General features: G+C 39.8%; 1 protein-coding gene across 5 annotated transcripts in view; it reads left to right on the forward strand.

The window, feature by feature from the left end:
- The window catches only part of AGPS (alkylglycerone phosphate synthase), a 148391-nt gene that overhangs the window by 33599 nt on the left and 97430 nt on the right, over positions 1-17362 (forward strand). For all 5 annotated transcript variants that reach the window (XR_016350054.1, XM_089779779.1, XM_075933712.2 and 2 more), the window contains exons 4-8: positions 1827-1947; positions 2065-2139; positions 4465-4536; positions 7637-7716; positions 10687-10767. Coding sequence is in view for 4 of the 5 variants with exons in the window: in XM_089779779.1 (XP_089635905.1) it covers positions 1827-1947; positions 2065-2139; positions 4465-4536; positions 7637-7716; positions 10687-10767 (429 nt within the window). In the remaining variant the exon portion in view is untranslated. The remainder of the gene's footprint in view (positions 1-1826; positions 1948-2064; positions 2140-4464; positions 4537-7636; positions 7717-10686; positions 10768-17362) is intronic.

The following is a 17362-nucleotide window of genomic DNA, read 5'->3' on the forward strand; positions in this document are numbered from 1 at the left end:
CCGGTGGGAGCCGATCTATGCGAGGAGCTGACTTTTAAACTGGCTCCTCCCACAGACTGGTTCCTGCCTGCCACCTGATACAGGTCTGACACAAAAGCAGTAGCGCAAAGTGGTAGGGGGCTCCCCAAGAGTGGTCCTGGGAGCTCATTGGCTGCTGGCCACACTCCCAGAGGTAGCATTTTAGTAACTGTGTAATCGCTAAGAATTGTTGCGGCAACATGATTACTAAAATAAACAATTTCTAACATCCCTAACACAGTTGTTGTTGTTTGTATTATGGGAGTACCTGCAGAGCCAGATACGGGTCCTAATACGGTAGACACTGAACAGACATGTCACAGAAAGGTGATCCCTTCCCTGAAGAGTTAAGTGTAAGAATGCACTTACATTTGAAATACAAATGCATCAGGGAAAACGAACACCCAGACTAATTTAACGTAGAAAATAATATGGACATTTTTCTATTGGGTTTTTGTGAAAATTCTTAAAGCAAAACATAAATGCAGGGCTTAAACTGGAAAAGTTCCTTTTTTTATTTCAAGCAATTCTTAATTTTTAATATTTCTAAAAATCCCTTAGATGGAAAATCTTTTTTCCTTCTATTTTCCTCCTTTCTTATTTAATTTTTTTAATGGAAGTGAACTGTGGAGTATTAGGATTAGAAATTTCAGCCATTCATAGCATAGAAAAGTGGAATTTTTGAGTATTCAATCAAGGATTCTGAATAGGAATGATAACTGTAAGGTAACGTCTACAGTGCACGCTTATTTCAAAGTAAGAGAATTCAGAATAGTTATTCCGAAATGGCTTATTTCAAAATAGTGTGTCTCCATTGCAGGGAAGCCTCAAAATTAGTCCGAGGCAGGCTTCCATAGTGTAGACATGCTATCTCGATTTAGAGCCCCAGGAGGCACTAGGGAGGAATAACTTAGAATGGCTCTGGTGAGGGGCTATTTCGATATAGCAGCAGAGGAGCATCTACACACATCTTATTTTGAAATAGCTATTTCAGAGCAGATGTTATTCCTCTTAGAATGATTTTGGAACAAGCTGTCTGTTATTTTGAAATTATTTCTAAATAACGGAATAGCTGTATAGACACTCTCATTGTTTCGAAATAATGCTAGTTAATGCTAGTGAATATCTCGGCATAACGGTGCAGTGTAGACACACCTTCAGTACAGTTGCAGTTTTGCATGGAGAATAATAAATACCTATGTGTAAAATGGGAAAAGTTCATTTTAATTTGAAAGTAAAATTTCTACTTGTAGCAACATAGCTCAAGAATCCTTGAAAAACAGAAGATGGAACATCCACTGCAATTTTCAGTTAGTTTTTAAAGTAGAACAGCACTTAATCTGTAAAGATCTTTCCTTGTGTCACCTTTTGTGAAGGGCTAAATTAGGTAGTTTACCCCTAAAGCAAGCTGCTTTGTGATCTTTTCTTGCTCTCTCTCTGTTAGGGAGTTACTGTGTTAAGATGGCCTTTGTGCAGTGCTGTGGATTGTTATACTAAACAGATCATTGGCTTTGACAGTGATGTACTGAACAATTTATCTAGAAAATAAGAGTCAGAGCATCAGTGAGGAGTCCAGTCTACAAAAGAGAATGCAATTGAATGGAGGAATCAAAAGATAGTGTAGTTAGAACTGAGGCTATGGATAATAATGAAAACAACTTTAAATTCAAATAAATAAATAAATTGAATTCAAATAAATATTCACCTTTTGTTGGTGTTATCAACCATTAACTCTAATCCGGGTAGTCAGGAGAGACCAGCATGATTTAGGGGACTCCCTAATGGCAATGATTTTTCTTTTGTTGTAGACCTCTTTAAATATAAGTGATGTACCCCCATCTATTGTAAATGAAGAATTTCTTCAGGATCTTAGAGCCACTAAAATTTCATATTCACGGGAAGCAGAAGATAGGGTGTTCAGAGCTCATGGTAAGATATAGTCCAATGTATAACTTTATGCTTTTAGAAGTTGTTTGGTTTTTCAAAGTCCTTGTAACTGGATTTTTTTTTTTTTTTTTTTTTTTTTTTTTTTTTTTTGTACTTTAGGTCACTGCCTACATGAGATACTTGTGCTTAGGGAAGGAATGTTTAAACGAATTCCTGATATAGTTGTATGGCCAGGTAAATTTTTATTCATTTATTTATTTTATTTTTGCTCTAGAGGTTGTAACTCCCTGTGACTGATGATAAAGAGTAGATTGGGAAATGATCTTGTCACACTAGTTGGGGATCCCTCACTTTGTCATTTGCTTGCAATAAATAAACTTGCTAGTATCAAGGAGTCAAAAATGCCTTCTGTTTCACCTTTTAAGAGTGGCCATCTTTACTTTTTCAATCTAGATGTTCTCATCTCTTTCTGTTAGCATGGAGTATTCAATATAGTGTTAGGATTTTGTCCTAAGGACTTGATTTTTAGTTACAATGAAAGGCTGTTACTTAGAACTAGTAAGATGAATGCTAGTTATCAATAGTTATAATCAAACAACTGCAAACAACTTCTCAATTTTTAATAAAGGATTAAACCTTGTCTTGGTTCCATATGCCCTTTTGTACTGATGACCAACCCACTTCATGTATACTGTATGTAATTCCTAAATGTTCTGGGGTTTTAACACTTGTGTGCGGAGAATTACAGCGTTGCTGTAATTCATTAAATATATCCCTGAATTACTGATATGTACTCTCACCCTTAATGCCATTATAATACAGTTTATCTGGGAATTTCCTAGGTATGTTTAATTAAAATTTTCATGCATGGACCATATATAATAAGCCAAAAGAGGATGTTGCCATATAATATTTCATTATGAAGCACCAAGACTCAACTTTAAATTTCTATTAACTTTTTATGGTCCTATTCACAAGTATGCTGTGGATGCTATCTCAGTCCTGGAGCATCATGAAAGAACCCAGACCTTACTAAACAGTTAACTAGGTTTACAAAAGCAGCAGAGATGAACTCTGCCCTGTTTGTCTGTTTCTGCGCTGTGAAGGTTTGGTGAGATGTGCTGTCAACATGCAAAAGTGGAAAAATGGTCAAACCGATTTTTCTGCCACTTGAACATTTCACGGTCACATTGCTAGCATCCCACAGTGCAATGTTGTGGGACGGCAGAGTTGATCCCTGTGCTTCTTGAGATTCCCTCATAGCTCTGTGAGCTCTCCATGCTGAGGAATATAAAGCAGCACAGCAGTCTCTCCAGCCTTCCCCCTGAAGCAGCAGTCTGCCTGTTGCTGTGTTTCAGCAGGGCAGAATGGGAGCATTCCAATGATTTACTCTTTGTTCCCCCAAATGGAGCAGCTCACTCAGCTGTCAGATACTTCCCAGAGCTTTGAAAGGGAAGGGCATATGCCTGCAGGTCAGCAGAGATCACAAAACACTGAGCACAGTCATCAGGAAAGGCATTGTGGAATACTGGCGGAAGTCAATTCTCTTCTGAAAACAAACATCAGAGTCCACACTGGCTCTTTGTCATTAATCAAGGGAGGAGAAAAGACAAAAGCCTCTTGCAGCAGAGGTGGACTCTTTTTGTTGCCAAAACTGGGTGTTTTTCCTGACAAAAGTTGCATTGTAGTGTGTACGCTGTCATTGTTTCGTTACTTTCCAAATGCCTCTTGCACCTCCATAGATTCCCCTGCATATGTATGTTCAGATTGTTCCTGCTGTTCTCCATTCTCTCTTATGTAAACCACCCTAGTTTCACCACTTTTCTGGCATTCCTTCTATTCTCTTGCACATGTGGGCCCCTAATTTCACCCCACAGTCTTCTCGGTTATGTAAGTATGGTGCAAAAGGTATCTTCTGAAAAGTAATTGGGCTTACAATAAAGGAAAGCTTTTTTCCAGAGCCTGAGGAGTTTTTCCTTCAGAGAAATTCACTAAGAACTGTTCTTGTTCAAAATTGACTATTTTTCATTGTTGTCAGTTAGATTGGATCTAGCTCCACATCCTTTGAAAACACTACCATAGTGTATACTGTTTCATCTGGAGCCTATTTATTCTTGAAAATCTGTCCTCACTTTGAAAAGAGACTTCTGCACTATTAGACTGTCTACACTGCAGCATTATTTTGGGATATAGAAGGATCTCTAAATAGCTATTCTGTGTTTTTTGAGCATGCCTGTTTCAAAATATAAAGGGCTCACACTTCTCATGGAATGAGGTTTACAGGGACATCAGAAGGAAGGGACATTTTGGAATAGCAGTTCATTTAGAAATAAGTGCTGTGTACACAGTGCCAAATTTCAAAATAAGATATTTCAAAATTGACTCGAAATAAGCTATACAGTTTGCATAGCTCAAATTGCATGGCTTATTTCAAGCTACGCACTCCCAGAGTGTCTGAAAGTACCATCAGGCCCTCAAGAATTAGCAGACAACTAGTGAGTTTAAATTGAAGCTAATTATTCAAAAAGCCTGTTCTAACTGTTGTTTATTGATTCTTAGATTGCCATGATGATGTAGTTAAAATTGTGGAATTAGCCAGCAAACATAATCTTTGCATAATACCATTTGGTGGTGAGTATTGTATGTTTAACATTTTTGATAGGGTGATTTTTAAACTATAAAGTTACATATCTAATATATATTTGAGAGAGTTTGTCTGCTAGTGTGTATGTTAAAGAACTCCTACTAAACAGTAAGTGCTAGGGCCACCAAAATTTGGTATGCAGCGTCCTCTTATCCTAACTTAAAGCAAGCTCAGAGTTTGATTGTGCCAAGACAATGGGTTATATGTAAAATGCGATTTGTTTCTCATCAAACTGGAAGAGAATGATGTGATAGTGAATTATGCTCACAAATGGCAGCAAGCACTGGCCAGTATGGGACCAGCAGTCCTGGGACTGGGCCTAGGCAGTGATAGCAGGTGTGCTGTGTGTCCCCTGCCACCTCCCTGTAGCTTGCAGGTGGGACCTTCCCTGGGTCACTGGGCCCAGCCCCAGGGAGAAGTAAGCAGGAAGGCTATGCAGCACTTTCCACCCCTGGCCAGCCCAGGTCAGAAGCCAGTTGGGCCATCACCTCCTTCCCTGGCCCTACCCTGACTCCTAAACCCCCACTCAGACTCCTGAGCCTCTCCTCACCCCATGCCCCCTGTACAACATGCCTCCAAGCCCCTGCCCTGATTCCTGCACCTCCCACACTCCTAGTCCCCTGCCCTGAAGTACCCAAGCAATGCTGGGTAAGTCTCCAGTCTCTTTATACGTTCTATTCAGGTGACTAGTGTTAGTGATATGAGGTCATGGTAATAAATCAGCCAACTCTTCTAAATGCTCTGTTGAGTGTATATTTATAAAGCACTGTTTAAAGTAGTAATCATGTCAAAACTTGGGCAAGGCTAATAATTTTTGAAGACCAACATATATCCTGTTGAATTTATAATCTCATTTGCTGTGCTTGGTTCACTTCAGTCTAGTGGAAGCCTCTTATACCTGTGAGTACTTGAATGTTTCACTATGTAAAAGGAGAAATTTACTCTGAAGTGGTGTCTGAATATTCCTACTTGCGTAGCTGTACGTTGGGGACTTTCTAGAAGAACAGTTTCCATTTAGGCCTGAATGAGCATGCTGCAGCAAACATTGGCAGCAGAAGTCACAAAAAACCATGCAGGCAGTTCATCCCTCTTTTTTTTTTTTTTTTTTTTTTTTTTTTTGTCAACTGTGCATATTTTTTTTTTCTCTTGCTAATTTCATCAGTAATCTCATTGAAGCTTTCTAGACAGTGACCTTTGCTAGTTTGTTGCTCAGTTATATGTTTGGATCATATTTGGCTCAGTTCTGAAGCATCAAATCAGTTCAGATTCCTGAAGTCTGAGCCCAAGCATTGACAGCCTGAGGAAAACCATTCTTTGGACTAACATGTTACATACTGGGCCTTTACACAGTAGGCTCAAAAGGACAGGCACATTCAGATACAGACATTCCTCATGAAGTAAGGGCCTGGGGCCCAACCCCTCAGATTTGTTCTCAGTACACAGATGGAGAGGTCTGTTCAGGTTCTGTGTGGGGAAACTTTAGTCTTTAGTCTTGGGACTGACCCCTTTTGTCAGTTGAAAGTCAGCTGGTAAATGTGACTGGCATTGGAACCACTTCCATTGTCTTATCTATCTGGTGTCTAAATCTGTCAATGTGGAGACTTCAAAAGCTCCTCTTTCTTCAAGTGAGTCAGTGCATTTGTATGGACTCCCCATTTCTGAAGACTTTCAGCACTGTGGAATCCTCTAGCTGAGCTTGCTTCTGTTGATGCCAAAGGTAACATGGTCTCTATTGGGCTTGACATTTATGAAGACCTAATTTGTGCTTTTCTGTGCCCTGAAATATATTTGTGTAAGAAAAATGGGCTGGGGGAGAATCTCTTCATTGGAGCATTCAGTGCCGTAACAAAACAGAAACATTATCAAATACCCAGGGAGTGTAATAGGCACATTGGAGGGCCATTTTTAGTTCTCAATTCCAAGGGTGCCCTTGTCTCATTAATTATTACAGAACCTGGATCCAAGAAGTCTTCAACCTTCTTTGGTGATGGTTGTCCATGCACCTTTTTTCTGAGAGGGTATTCGTTCTGTGCCACAATGATCTAATGGACATCCACATGTAGATCTATTCTAGAGGATATGCCAGAGTTTCTTGATTGGAAAGTCGTTTTGTTTAGTGACTATTAGGGTTGGCCTGTGACTGTCTGCTTTGGTCTTCCAAGTTTACCTGGACAATAATAGCCATATTAGAGACCTTCCTCAACTTCTTGAGGATCAAAGAAACATAAAAAGGTAGCTGAAATCTGCCCCTCTCAATTCTTCCTCTTCCAAAAGGGCTAAATTTTACCTCCTTTGCCACATCCATTTGTTGAACCTATCTTTTATACCACTTCTGGTCAGATTCCGCAGCAGTATTTTAGTATTTCATATACTTATCTCAAGGTTCTTGGGGGTCTCACTAGCCTTTGAGAAATCTGAGGTTTCAAGTTGGCTGCTGTGAAGCATATGACAAATGCCTTAAGTTGATATCTTGGTCAAAAAGGTTGTGACCTCTGGGTTTATTCACACACATCAAGTTCTGCTTTCTCAACTTGATGTCTAGATTTAATGTTTGCTTTGGAATGATAGCTTTGCAATTCTCATTTAACTACAACTCCTCAACCCACTTTCCTGGTGCATTGTACTACTAGTTAAACTTTCATGAGCAGGAACATGTAAAGGCCATTTGAAGAAAGAAAACTTACAGTAACTGTGGTTCTTTCAGGGTGGTGTTTCTCTGTATTTGCACCATATTCACCTTTTCCTGCTTTTTCTGTTCTGGGATTTAAAAGAAAGGAATGAGATGATTGGGGAAATTGATGGCCTCCTATAACTAGTGCTCGGAATGTTTTGCATTACAAAGTGAAATTTGTGCAGTTGAACAGGTACTCATTTTATGAACTTTTCAAGAAATTCTGCAGCTCCAGGGCTTGTCCTACAGTGTAAATGTACACTGCAGATGTGCAGATATAATGTTTTTCTCCAACAGTTAGTGTTACACAACCTTTCTAAGAGACGCATGTTTAATACTGAAAATACCTGATTTAGCTAAATGTGGTAATCAGAGCAAATCATTTCACTCTAAATTGATATTTCCAACATTTGCAGGAGGAACAAGTGTTTCTAGTGCTCTTGAATGTCCTGCTGATGAGAGAAGAACTATTGTTTCATTGGATACATCACAAATGGTATGTACTAATATATTAAGGGAATATTCACAGTACACAGCATTTAAAAGTATACTGTAAATGTTTTAAAAGCAACAAATGACTGTAGTATTTGGTTGTTGCCTGATATTGCAAGAGCAAAAATGGGGAAAAAGGGCTATCACCAAAATGCTTTACTGCATATCCAAGAGCAAATAGAATGTGACTTTGAAACACTGTACTATATATGTAAGCTACTGGTCACTGGGGGTTCACCCTATTCAGAAAGAGGTCCAGCATTGTTCTGTTGCTGGTGTCATCAGGGTACTGCATAGTGGCCTTTGTGAAGAGACGTAATGAAATAGCAGTGTAGTTTTTTTTATGTTGAATGCCCCTTTGTACTCTTGCTAATGACATGTGAATTTGCAAGTTACTTTTTAAAAATAGCTGTATACATAAGTTTGTTACAAATTAGACCAAGGCGCAAAACTACAATTTTAATACTTTTAGCATTTTTCCATCTCCATAGAAGTTACAGAAGTTTTAAAGAGGCAATGCTTTTAAACTTTTGCTTGCTATAGTCACAAATAACACCAAGACTGTAAGTGAAGTATTAGAGGGAGATGATATTTTGAGTGTCTTGTATAGTCAGTTTCACTCGGCAGTGTGTTTGCACAGTAACATTTACAGCATACAGGTTGGTGGGGAGAAGACACAGTCAATGGTAGTACTTTGAACTAAACATTCTTTAAATAGCACATCATACAACATAGCACTCACTTAGTCAAAGGGACACTGTCATCTTGAAAACTAGGCTATGTTATGGAATTACAAGAAGAGTTCGAGTTTGTCATATGTTAGTGCTATGGAAACTTACTTTTCTGTATTCACTGCTTTTCCATTGATAGGAGGGATTGTACACTTGTGTAAGCCGGTTTTACAGCTATGCAGTAATGAAATACTACCTTTCAGAAATGGCATCCTATTTTTAATCTAGTGTTGTTCCATAAGATTTGCAAAGCTGTCTTGCAAAATCTCCATTGACCTAATAGCAAAGACTGGGTTTTGATTCCTTTTCTCTGGCTCTTCAGGTGGCAGTCTAGTTTGCAGCTTTCTCTTTCAGCCTGGATCAGGAAGTTCATCTTATAAAAGCAGCTGCTCTTTGCTACCACAGGCATGATGAAAGGGGTAGATTTGAGGGGCAGAAAGAACTGTACTCAAGTATGGAACAGAAGTGTTCTATGGCCCACATCTTGGGAACCTCTGGTCAAGGGGAAAAGTAAAACTTTAAAGAAATTTTATGTCGCGAATTATTGCATTAACAGTTAAATGAGAACTACAAGTTGTAAATGAATGGACTGTGGCTTGATTAGTTAACACATCTGTTTAAAATTATACAAAAAAACTGATATCTAGAGCTTCAGGGGGTAGCCGGGTTAGTCTGTTACAGAAAAAAACAACAAAAGGTCTGGTAGCACTGTATAGACTAACAAAACATGAAGATGGTATCATGAGCTTTTGTGGGCATAGCCCACTTCTTCAGATGACCGGAGTCTAGAGCTCTGTGTGGATACAGATTTCTACCCACGGATATCGATATCCACCCCCAGTTCCATTGCCAGTGGGTCTATATGACTCCAGACAAGAGAGATGGCTGGGATGGTACAACCTTCTGTCTGGAAAGAGCTGCCATCATGGGATGCTGGTTCTGAGGAACACCTGTACCATGTTCCTCTTCATTGGCCATAGCATCTGTAGATCAGTGGATGCCAATTTATGTCCACATCTGAGTAGAAACTTAACTTTGCAGGGCTCCATTGATTTTTGGCATCGGATGTCATTAATGAAACAATAAGGCAAGCAAAGTGAAAAATACTATAAACTAGGCATCTCTCTGAACATATAGATGCCTGATAGTGTGGTAACGACCCATTTCAATAGAAAACACCAGTTAAAGGTAACTTGAAGAGAACCACTGAACAACAACAGTGATACAAGATACTCAAACAAAATACAGGACTATGTAGCACTTTAAAGACTAACAAGATGGTTTATTAGATGATGAGCTTTCATGGGCCACACCCACTTCCTCAGATCAAATAGTGGAAGAAAATAGTCACAGCCATATATACCAATGGTGTGACTATTTTCTTCCACTATTTGATCTGAGGAAGTGGGTCTGGCCCACGAAAGCTCATCATCTAATAAACCATCTTGTTAGTCTTTAAAGTGCTACATAGTCCTGTATTTTGTTTCAGCTACACCAGACTAACATGGCTACATTTCTATCACAAGATACTCAGTCTTCATTCATATTGTGATTCAGTTAAATAAAGTTAACTAAATTGACATGTATAATGAGATGCTTAAATGTTCAGTTACTTTAGAAGAATGGAAATAAGGATGTTTTTCTGGGTTTGAGTAACAACCAAATTTTATGGGAAATGATGGTTTTTATGGTATGAAAGCTTTGTATGTGAAAGATGCTGTTAGATTACTATCTTTACAGAAATTTTAAAAAGTGTATAGCTTAACATTCATTGTATGCTAGGTTTTATTTTTCAAACCTCAGTGCATTTGTTTTGTTTGGATTTAAACAATCTTCTTTGGTCACTATATGCACTGCATTTGTGGGGTCACATGCACCTGAGACCAACAATTCTTGCAAATAATTTTCATGCTCTGAGCCTGCACCCTAGGTCTCTGCATGGACCATACAGAGGGTATAAAAAGATGAGTGAATTGACCACTTCTTCTGTTCTTCCTTGCTGCTGCTGCTGCTGCTGCACGGCCTGCGTTGGATATTGTAGACAAGGCTACACAACATGAAAGTAAAAATTCCTGAGTGTTGTCTGTCTACAGCTTCTCATGTAACTATAGGTGGAGCTACAATGTTGGTAAATTACAACCGATAAGTTTGCTAGTGTGTAAACATCCTTTGCAAAACAAGATCATTTAGACCACTACATTCTGGAATTTACTTTAACATCTGATTTTTTTTTTTTATAATAGAATCGAATTCTCTGGATAGATGAAAGAAACTTAACTGCTCATATAGAAGCTGGCATTATTGGACAAGATTTGGAAAGACAGGTAATCTCAATTTCTTAAAAAATAGCTTCAGCGCCTTCTGGATATTATGTTGTAGTCAGATTACAATTTCTCAAAATAAAAAAAAAAATCTTTGCAAAAGGCAGACTTTAACAAGATGCTGCCTTTTTCTTAATTTCAGATTTGAGATTGGATTTGAACTCTCAGTGCTTGGGTGGTATAGCTCAGGCTAATTGCTGTAACTTCCCCTTTGAACTAGTCAAGCCCTGTTGAGTTAGACCTATCCTTCAACCCCTTCTCCCCTCTCTCCGTGTATGCAAACTGTAATCTGTTTGTGAGCCTAGTGCGTGCCTAGCAGGAGAACCAAACACTTTGGCTAATAATGTAATTTGATTTTCTCCAAAGGGCTAGTGGGTGTCATGCACTCTGGATAAATCTCAAGCATTTGAAATCCTGGTGTATTAATTCCCTGCCCTGGCTTCCTCTCTATCTGTACATGAGCAAAGTTGCCAAAACTTATCAACTTGGAAAAAAAACTTTTTTTTTTTAAGGGAAGGGGCGGCTGCATTTTGGGACTCTGGAGGTCAGATGGCTCCAAAATTTGCTCAGTTGTCAAGCTCCACTTTCTCATCAGGCACATCATATTTAAAGGCAATTCAAGTTTGCTTGACTTCACCTGGGATACACTGATTTCCAGTTACAAAGCAAGTAGGTGTCTACTCTAAAGATAGCTGCCGAACTTCCCTAACATAGTAAAATGCAATGAATTATGCACATGTCATGGAATGCACTAATTGCTGACTTAAAAACCTATCCTTTAAAGACTTGAATGCATTCTTCAGTAAGCTTGTAAGAAAAGATTCTGAAGTAATAAGACTTTTCAATTAATCATAAAATGTCTTCATGAAGAGCAACTTTATTAAGGGGGAGTATTGTAGCTTTTACCAAAGAAATGTCAGAGACCTTACCAACTGAGCTGTTGCTGTTGAGAGCCTTTCGTGCCTCTTATTTTATATCCCCTTATCATTTGATGTAATATTTTAACCTTTTCAAATCTTTTTTTAAATGTTAGAATTAAAATGGTCAGAGCATATTCCCTTCATTTAAGTGATATTTTTCTAGGCTAGTAACTTCTGATATTTCACCAACTATTCCATCCGTTAAATGCCATACAACTTTTCCTCATACTAGAGTAAGCATAATATTCCCTGTTGTACTGCAGCTGCCTTTCAGAACGTGCAATTTGAAATAGTACATTAGACTCAAAACTCTTACAGTTCTTCCTTTAGAACTTCTTAAGTATGAAATGGAATTTTGAATTGACCTTTCTGTGGAAGTTTTTCTCACAAATATATAGAGGTTCTGGCTTACAATCTCATCAGTGCTGAATATAAATTTGTATTGGTGGTAAGATTTTTAACACATTAAATACATTTAGTATGACTAAATATATATTAGGGGCTTCACTATGACTTCCTAGGTAACAAGGAATACAGAATCAGGCAATGTTACATTTATTACAAGTCATACATTTATTTTTATGAAACAATTTCATTGCAAACTTATTAAAATATCAGTGATTAAGTTAATAGAAATCTCAAAGGAGGAGACAGTTAAAACCAAGAGGTTCTAATTGTGATTAATTCAAACACAATTTGCTCAGCTTTGTACCTGATACATAAATAGTTTATGCCCACAAAAGATTACACTCTGAAGGGTATGTGTGTGGTGCAGGGAAGACGCACTGAGCAACGCACAAGGGGCAATACAATTTGTATGTAACTCTCTACTGATCGGCATTACAGAAAGTAAGTCTTTTGGAGGAAGTTTGAGGAAAATGGTGGTATAACCAACTCATGAAAATGGCCTTGTAGGAGGATTAATAGTAAAGTGAAGAGAACAAAACTTGATTGGAATGTATCCAAAACTGAATTAGGACAAAACATTTTATAAATCCCCTGTCTTATTCATGGTGGGTAGAGGTCCATGCTGTTTCTTCCCAGTGATTTTCCAAGTACTTAGAATCCTGGGTAGAAACATTACATACTTGGTTAGAAGACATGCCTTCAAATGCTCCGGTTTATGGAAATGATCTGCCTGTAGCTCAGTCACCTCTCCCTGTGCACAGAGATCAGTGCTGGTGGTATTCAAAGGAGCAAAGTTACTCACCTGAAAACAGGAGTTCAAGTAGAGTTTCAATATAGATCCACACTTTCCATTTACCCTTCTTTAGTGTCGGTTAGAGTTGGAGGGGTAGAACAGACAATGTTGTTTCTCCTTAGATAAATCTTGCCTGGGGTCTTCCGTAGCTTGACATGAGGTACATTTTTTTCCAACTTCAACTCCATTTGAAAAATTTCCACAGGGTCTGTATGTTAAAAAATGATCAGGGCGGATGAGATGATATACAGATGTGTAGACAAAAAGGTGACAGTGGTACACCAAATCCACAATATCAGAATTTTGAGCTTAATTTCCCTGTTGCGTTGTGTAAACATAATTGCCTGAAAGCTTAATTCAAAAGTATTAAATGGTGCTACCATTTCATTCTATAAAAAGAGAAAGTTGGATAGCTTTTGACATCTCATAAAGCAAATTTTCTTGATAGTGATTTAATTAACAAGGAATTGGAAGATACCTAAAGTTTCTTTAAAGTATGACAACTTGTACTCATGTTATCTGGCTTAAATAGCTGAATAACTATTGTCTACGCTAAGTTAATTGGAATTAACTTTAATAGCATTTACACTGGCAAACTGCTATTTCGAAATAAATTGGAAATAGTAGAGCCCTTATTTTGAATTTGGTAAACCTCATTCTATGAGGAGTAACACCAATAGCTATTTCGAATTAAGTGCTGTGTAGACACTTAATTCGAAATAAGGGGCCTCCAGCCCTTCCCAGGGAGCCCTGGTGGCCACTCTGGGCACAACCAGGAAAACGTACTCTCCTCTCCCCCAACCCCGGAGCCATTAAAGGGGTAGACCCTGGACACAGTGCCTGTGCCAGCTCCAAGCCTGCCAGCCCAGAGCCAGCAGTGGCCACCGGGACCCCTGACCCAGTGGCCCCAAAACATGAGCCAGCAAGGCACTGGCAGCCAGCCCTCCACCGCTCCCCAGGAGCACTCTGCCAGCTCCCAGGAGCCTGACGGGCTGGAGAAGGCGGGCACCTTCTTGGTCCAGGTTGGAGATTCTGGACCTGATTCAGGTTTGGGGGGATGTCCCCAACGTCCATGATCTCCGCACTACATGGAGAAATGCAGCTGTCTATGGCAGGATAGCTGCCAGCCTGGCCACCAAAGGCCACATGCGAACCCAGGAGCAGGTTAGTATGAAAGTCAAGGTGGTCTGGCGAGACCCCCCAACCCTGAGCTTCCCCTCTCCCTTCTTCCCTTTGCTTCCCCCTTCCAGCTCCCTCCTCCCAGGTTTCCCCCTCCCCTCTCTCTTCCCCTCTCCCACCTCCTTTTCCCATTCTCCCCAGAGGTTCATCCCCCCCCCGTACCTCCAGTTTTGTTCAATAAACCCAGTTTATATTTTTGAACATACATGTCTTTTATTTTACATCAGGAAGGGGGGCTAGGGAGGGGTAAGTGGAAGGACGAGAGGGAGGCTCTGAGGGATCCTTGGGGTGGATGCTCTCCCTCAGGGCCTCCTGGCTCCTGACAGCCCCCCCGATCGACCCCCCCCCCCCCCCCCCCCGGATGGCAACCTGTAGCAAGTGCAACCGGGCTAATGGCAACAACCCCACGAGACGCACAGGAGCAGCTCTGGCTTCATGTGGCCGAGTACTGTGGTGTTCCTCATCGAGGTAGACAAGCAAGCGGGGAATCCTGAGAAAAGTCTGTCCGGGGTGGGGGTAGGGTCCCTTTAGGCACGGAGCTCAGTTAGCCTCAGGCAGCAACCCCACACACTTAAGTCCTAACCTGATGCCCTGCCAGCACTGGTTCCAGCCAGCCTTAACTTCGGTTCAGGGTCCGCTCAGTGTGGACACGCTATTTCGAAATAGTTTTTGTGTATAGATGCTTTATTTCAAATTACCTTAACTTAATTCGAAATAGTTAATTCGAATTAACTCGAAATAGTGCTGTAGTGTAGACATACCCTTAGGAGCTACGTTTTGAAAAGTAAGTTATTTTTGGCCTAGAACTAAAATTGTTAGAACCAAATTAAATGGGCTGACAGACATGACAATGCTTATCTAGATATGGGGAAAATGAACCCAAATGGAGCTGAAAACATATGGGCCATCTCAAATATGTATTGAAACTACCCAAATATTGAAACTCGTATACCATAATGATATTTGACTTTGCTTCAGTCTTCACGGCTGAGGATGTTGGGGAGATTCCCAAATCTGTACCGTCCTTTGTGGGTGATGCATCTGAGGAACTGTCCTGGATTGAAGTGTCGTTAGAGGAGGATTTGGATCAGATAGAAAAACTTAATGTTAACAAATCATTAGGACCAGATGGCATTCATCCAAGGGTTCTAAAAGAACTCAGATGGGAAATTGCAGAACTATTACCTGTGGTTTGTAACCTATCCTTTAAATTGGCTTCTGTACCTAATGACTGGAAGATAGCTAATGTGACACCAATATTTAAAAAGGGCTCTAGAGGTGATCCCGGCAATTACAGACTGGTAAGTCTGACTTCAGTAACTGGCAGATTAGTCAAAACAATAGTAAAGAATAAAATTGGCAGGCATGTAGAACTTAATTTGTTGGACAAAAGTCAACATGGTTTCTGTAAAGGAAAATCCTGTCTTACTAATCTATTAGCGTTCTTTGAAGGGGTTAACAAACATGCAGACAAGGGGGATCCAGTAGATATAGTATACTTAGATTTTCAGAAAGCCTTTGACAAGGTCCCTCACCAAAGGCTCTTGTGTAAATTACATTGTCATGGGATAAGAGGGAAGGTCCTTTCATGGACTGAGAACTGGTTAAAAGACACAAAACAAAGGGAAGGAATAAATGGTAAATTTTCAGAATAGAGAGGGGTAACTAGCGGTGTCCCCCAAGGGTCAGTCCTGGGACCAGTCCTATTCAACTTATTCGTAAATGATCTAGTGAGGTGGTAATGTTTGTGGAGGACACTAAATTGTTTAGGATAATCAAGACAGAAGCATACTGTGAAGAACTTCAAAAAGATCTCACCAAACTGAGCGATTGGGCAATAAAATGGCAAATGAAATTGAATGTGGATAAGTGTAAAGTAATGCACATGGGAAAAAATAACCCCAACTATACACACAGTATGATGGGGGCTAATTTGACTACAACAAATCAGGAAAGAGATCTTGGAATTATTGTGGATAGTTCTCTGAAAACTTCCACACAGTGTGTGCAGTGGTGGTCAAAAAGGCAAATAGGATGTTAGAAATTAAGAAAGGGATAGAAAATAAGACAGAGAATATCTTACTGCCCCTGTATAAAACTATGGTATGCCCACATCTTGAATACTGTGTACAGATGTGGTCTCCTCACCTCAAAAAAGATATTTTGGCCTTAGAAAGGGTTCAGAAAAGGGCAACTAAAATGATAATGGGTCCCATATGAAGAGAGGCTAAAGCGACTGAGACTTTTCAGTTTAGAAAAGAGGAGACTGAGGGGGGGATATGATAGAGGTATATAAAATCATGAGTGGTGTGGAGAGGGCCGATAAAAGTTATTTATTAGTTCCCATAATAGAAGAACTAGAGGACACCAAATGAAATTAATGGGTAGCAGGTTTAAAACTAATAAAAGAAAGTTCTTCTTCACACCGTGCATAGTCATCCTGTGGAACTCCTTGCCAGAGGAGGCTGTGAAGGCTAGGACTATAACAGAGTTTAAAGAGAAGCTAGATAATTTCATGGAGGTTAGGTCCATAAACGGCTATTAGCCAGGGGATAGAAATGGTGTCCCTGGCATCTGTTTGTCAGAGGCTGGAGATGGATGGCAGGAGACAAATCGCTTGATCACTGACTTCGGCCCACCCCCTCTGGGGCACCTGGTGCTGGCCACTGTCAGCAGACAGGCTACTGGGCTAGATGGACCTTTGGTCTGATCCAGTACGGCCATTCTTATGTTCTTATGAAAGATGTGAATTTATCTTTTCTTTTTTTTTTAAAGTAAGTTGTACAATACATTAAAATGATGTGTGCTGTATAGTAGATCTGTTAATGAGCAAAGTTGATTTCTAAAAGTATTAAGTTGCCTAGGTTTCTATTACAAGCCCGTGTTCTGAGTTCCTTATTACTGTGCCAAACTGCTAACTGTTTGGGCTGAAATTTAATTATGCTGGAAAATAACAGCAAAAAAATTTCATCATTTCCTCAGGACAAGGTTAGGAGAAAATGCATTGCTTTACCCATTTAAAAATGTTAAGCTAAGGGGTGAGAAGCCAGTGCTGAACGTCATTTCTTATACTGGATGTTGTGATTTGTTGCATGGACTTTGCAGCATCACTCAGCTTTGGTCATCTTTGTATCCTCATGATGAAGGTGAAGGTGGGTCAAACCCGAGTCATGCTGCAAACCTTCTACCTGGTCCTATTATTCCCTGAGGGCAGGAGCCACCACTGCAGGGTGCATGGGAGAAGAACTTGGTTTTTGATCCATCCCCCTCCCTCCCCCTTCCCATATGGCCACTCCTT

The sequence above is a fragment of the Pelodiscus sinensis genome, chromosome 7, assembly GCF_052426305.1.
Source record: "Pelodiscus sinensis isolate ZL-2025 chromosome 7, ASM5242630v1, whole genome shotgun sequence".
In the NCBI taxonomy this organism is placed as follows: domain Eukaryota; kingdom Metazoa; phylum Chordata; order Testudines; family Trionychidae; genus Pelodiscus; species Pelodiscus sinensis.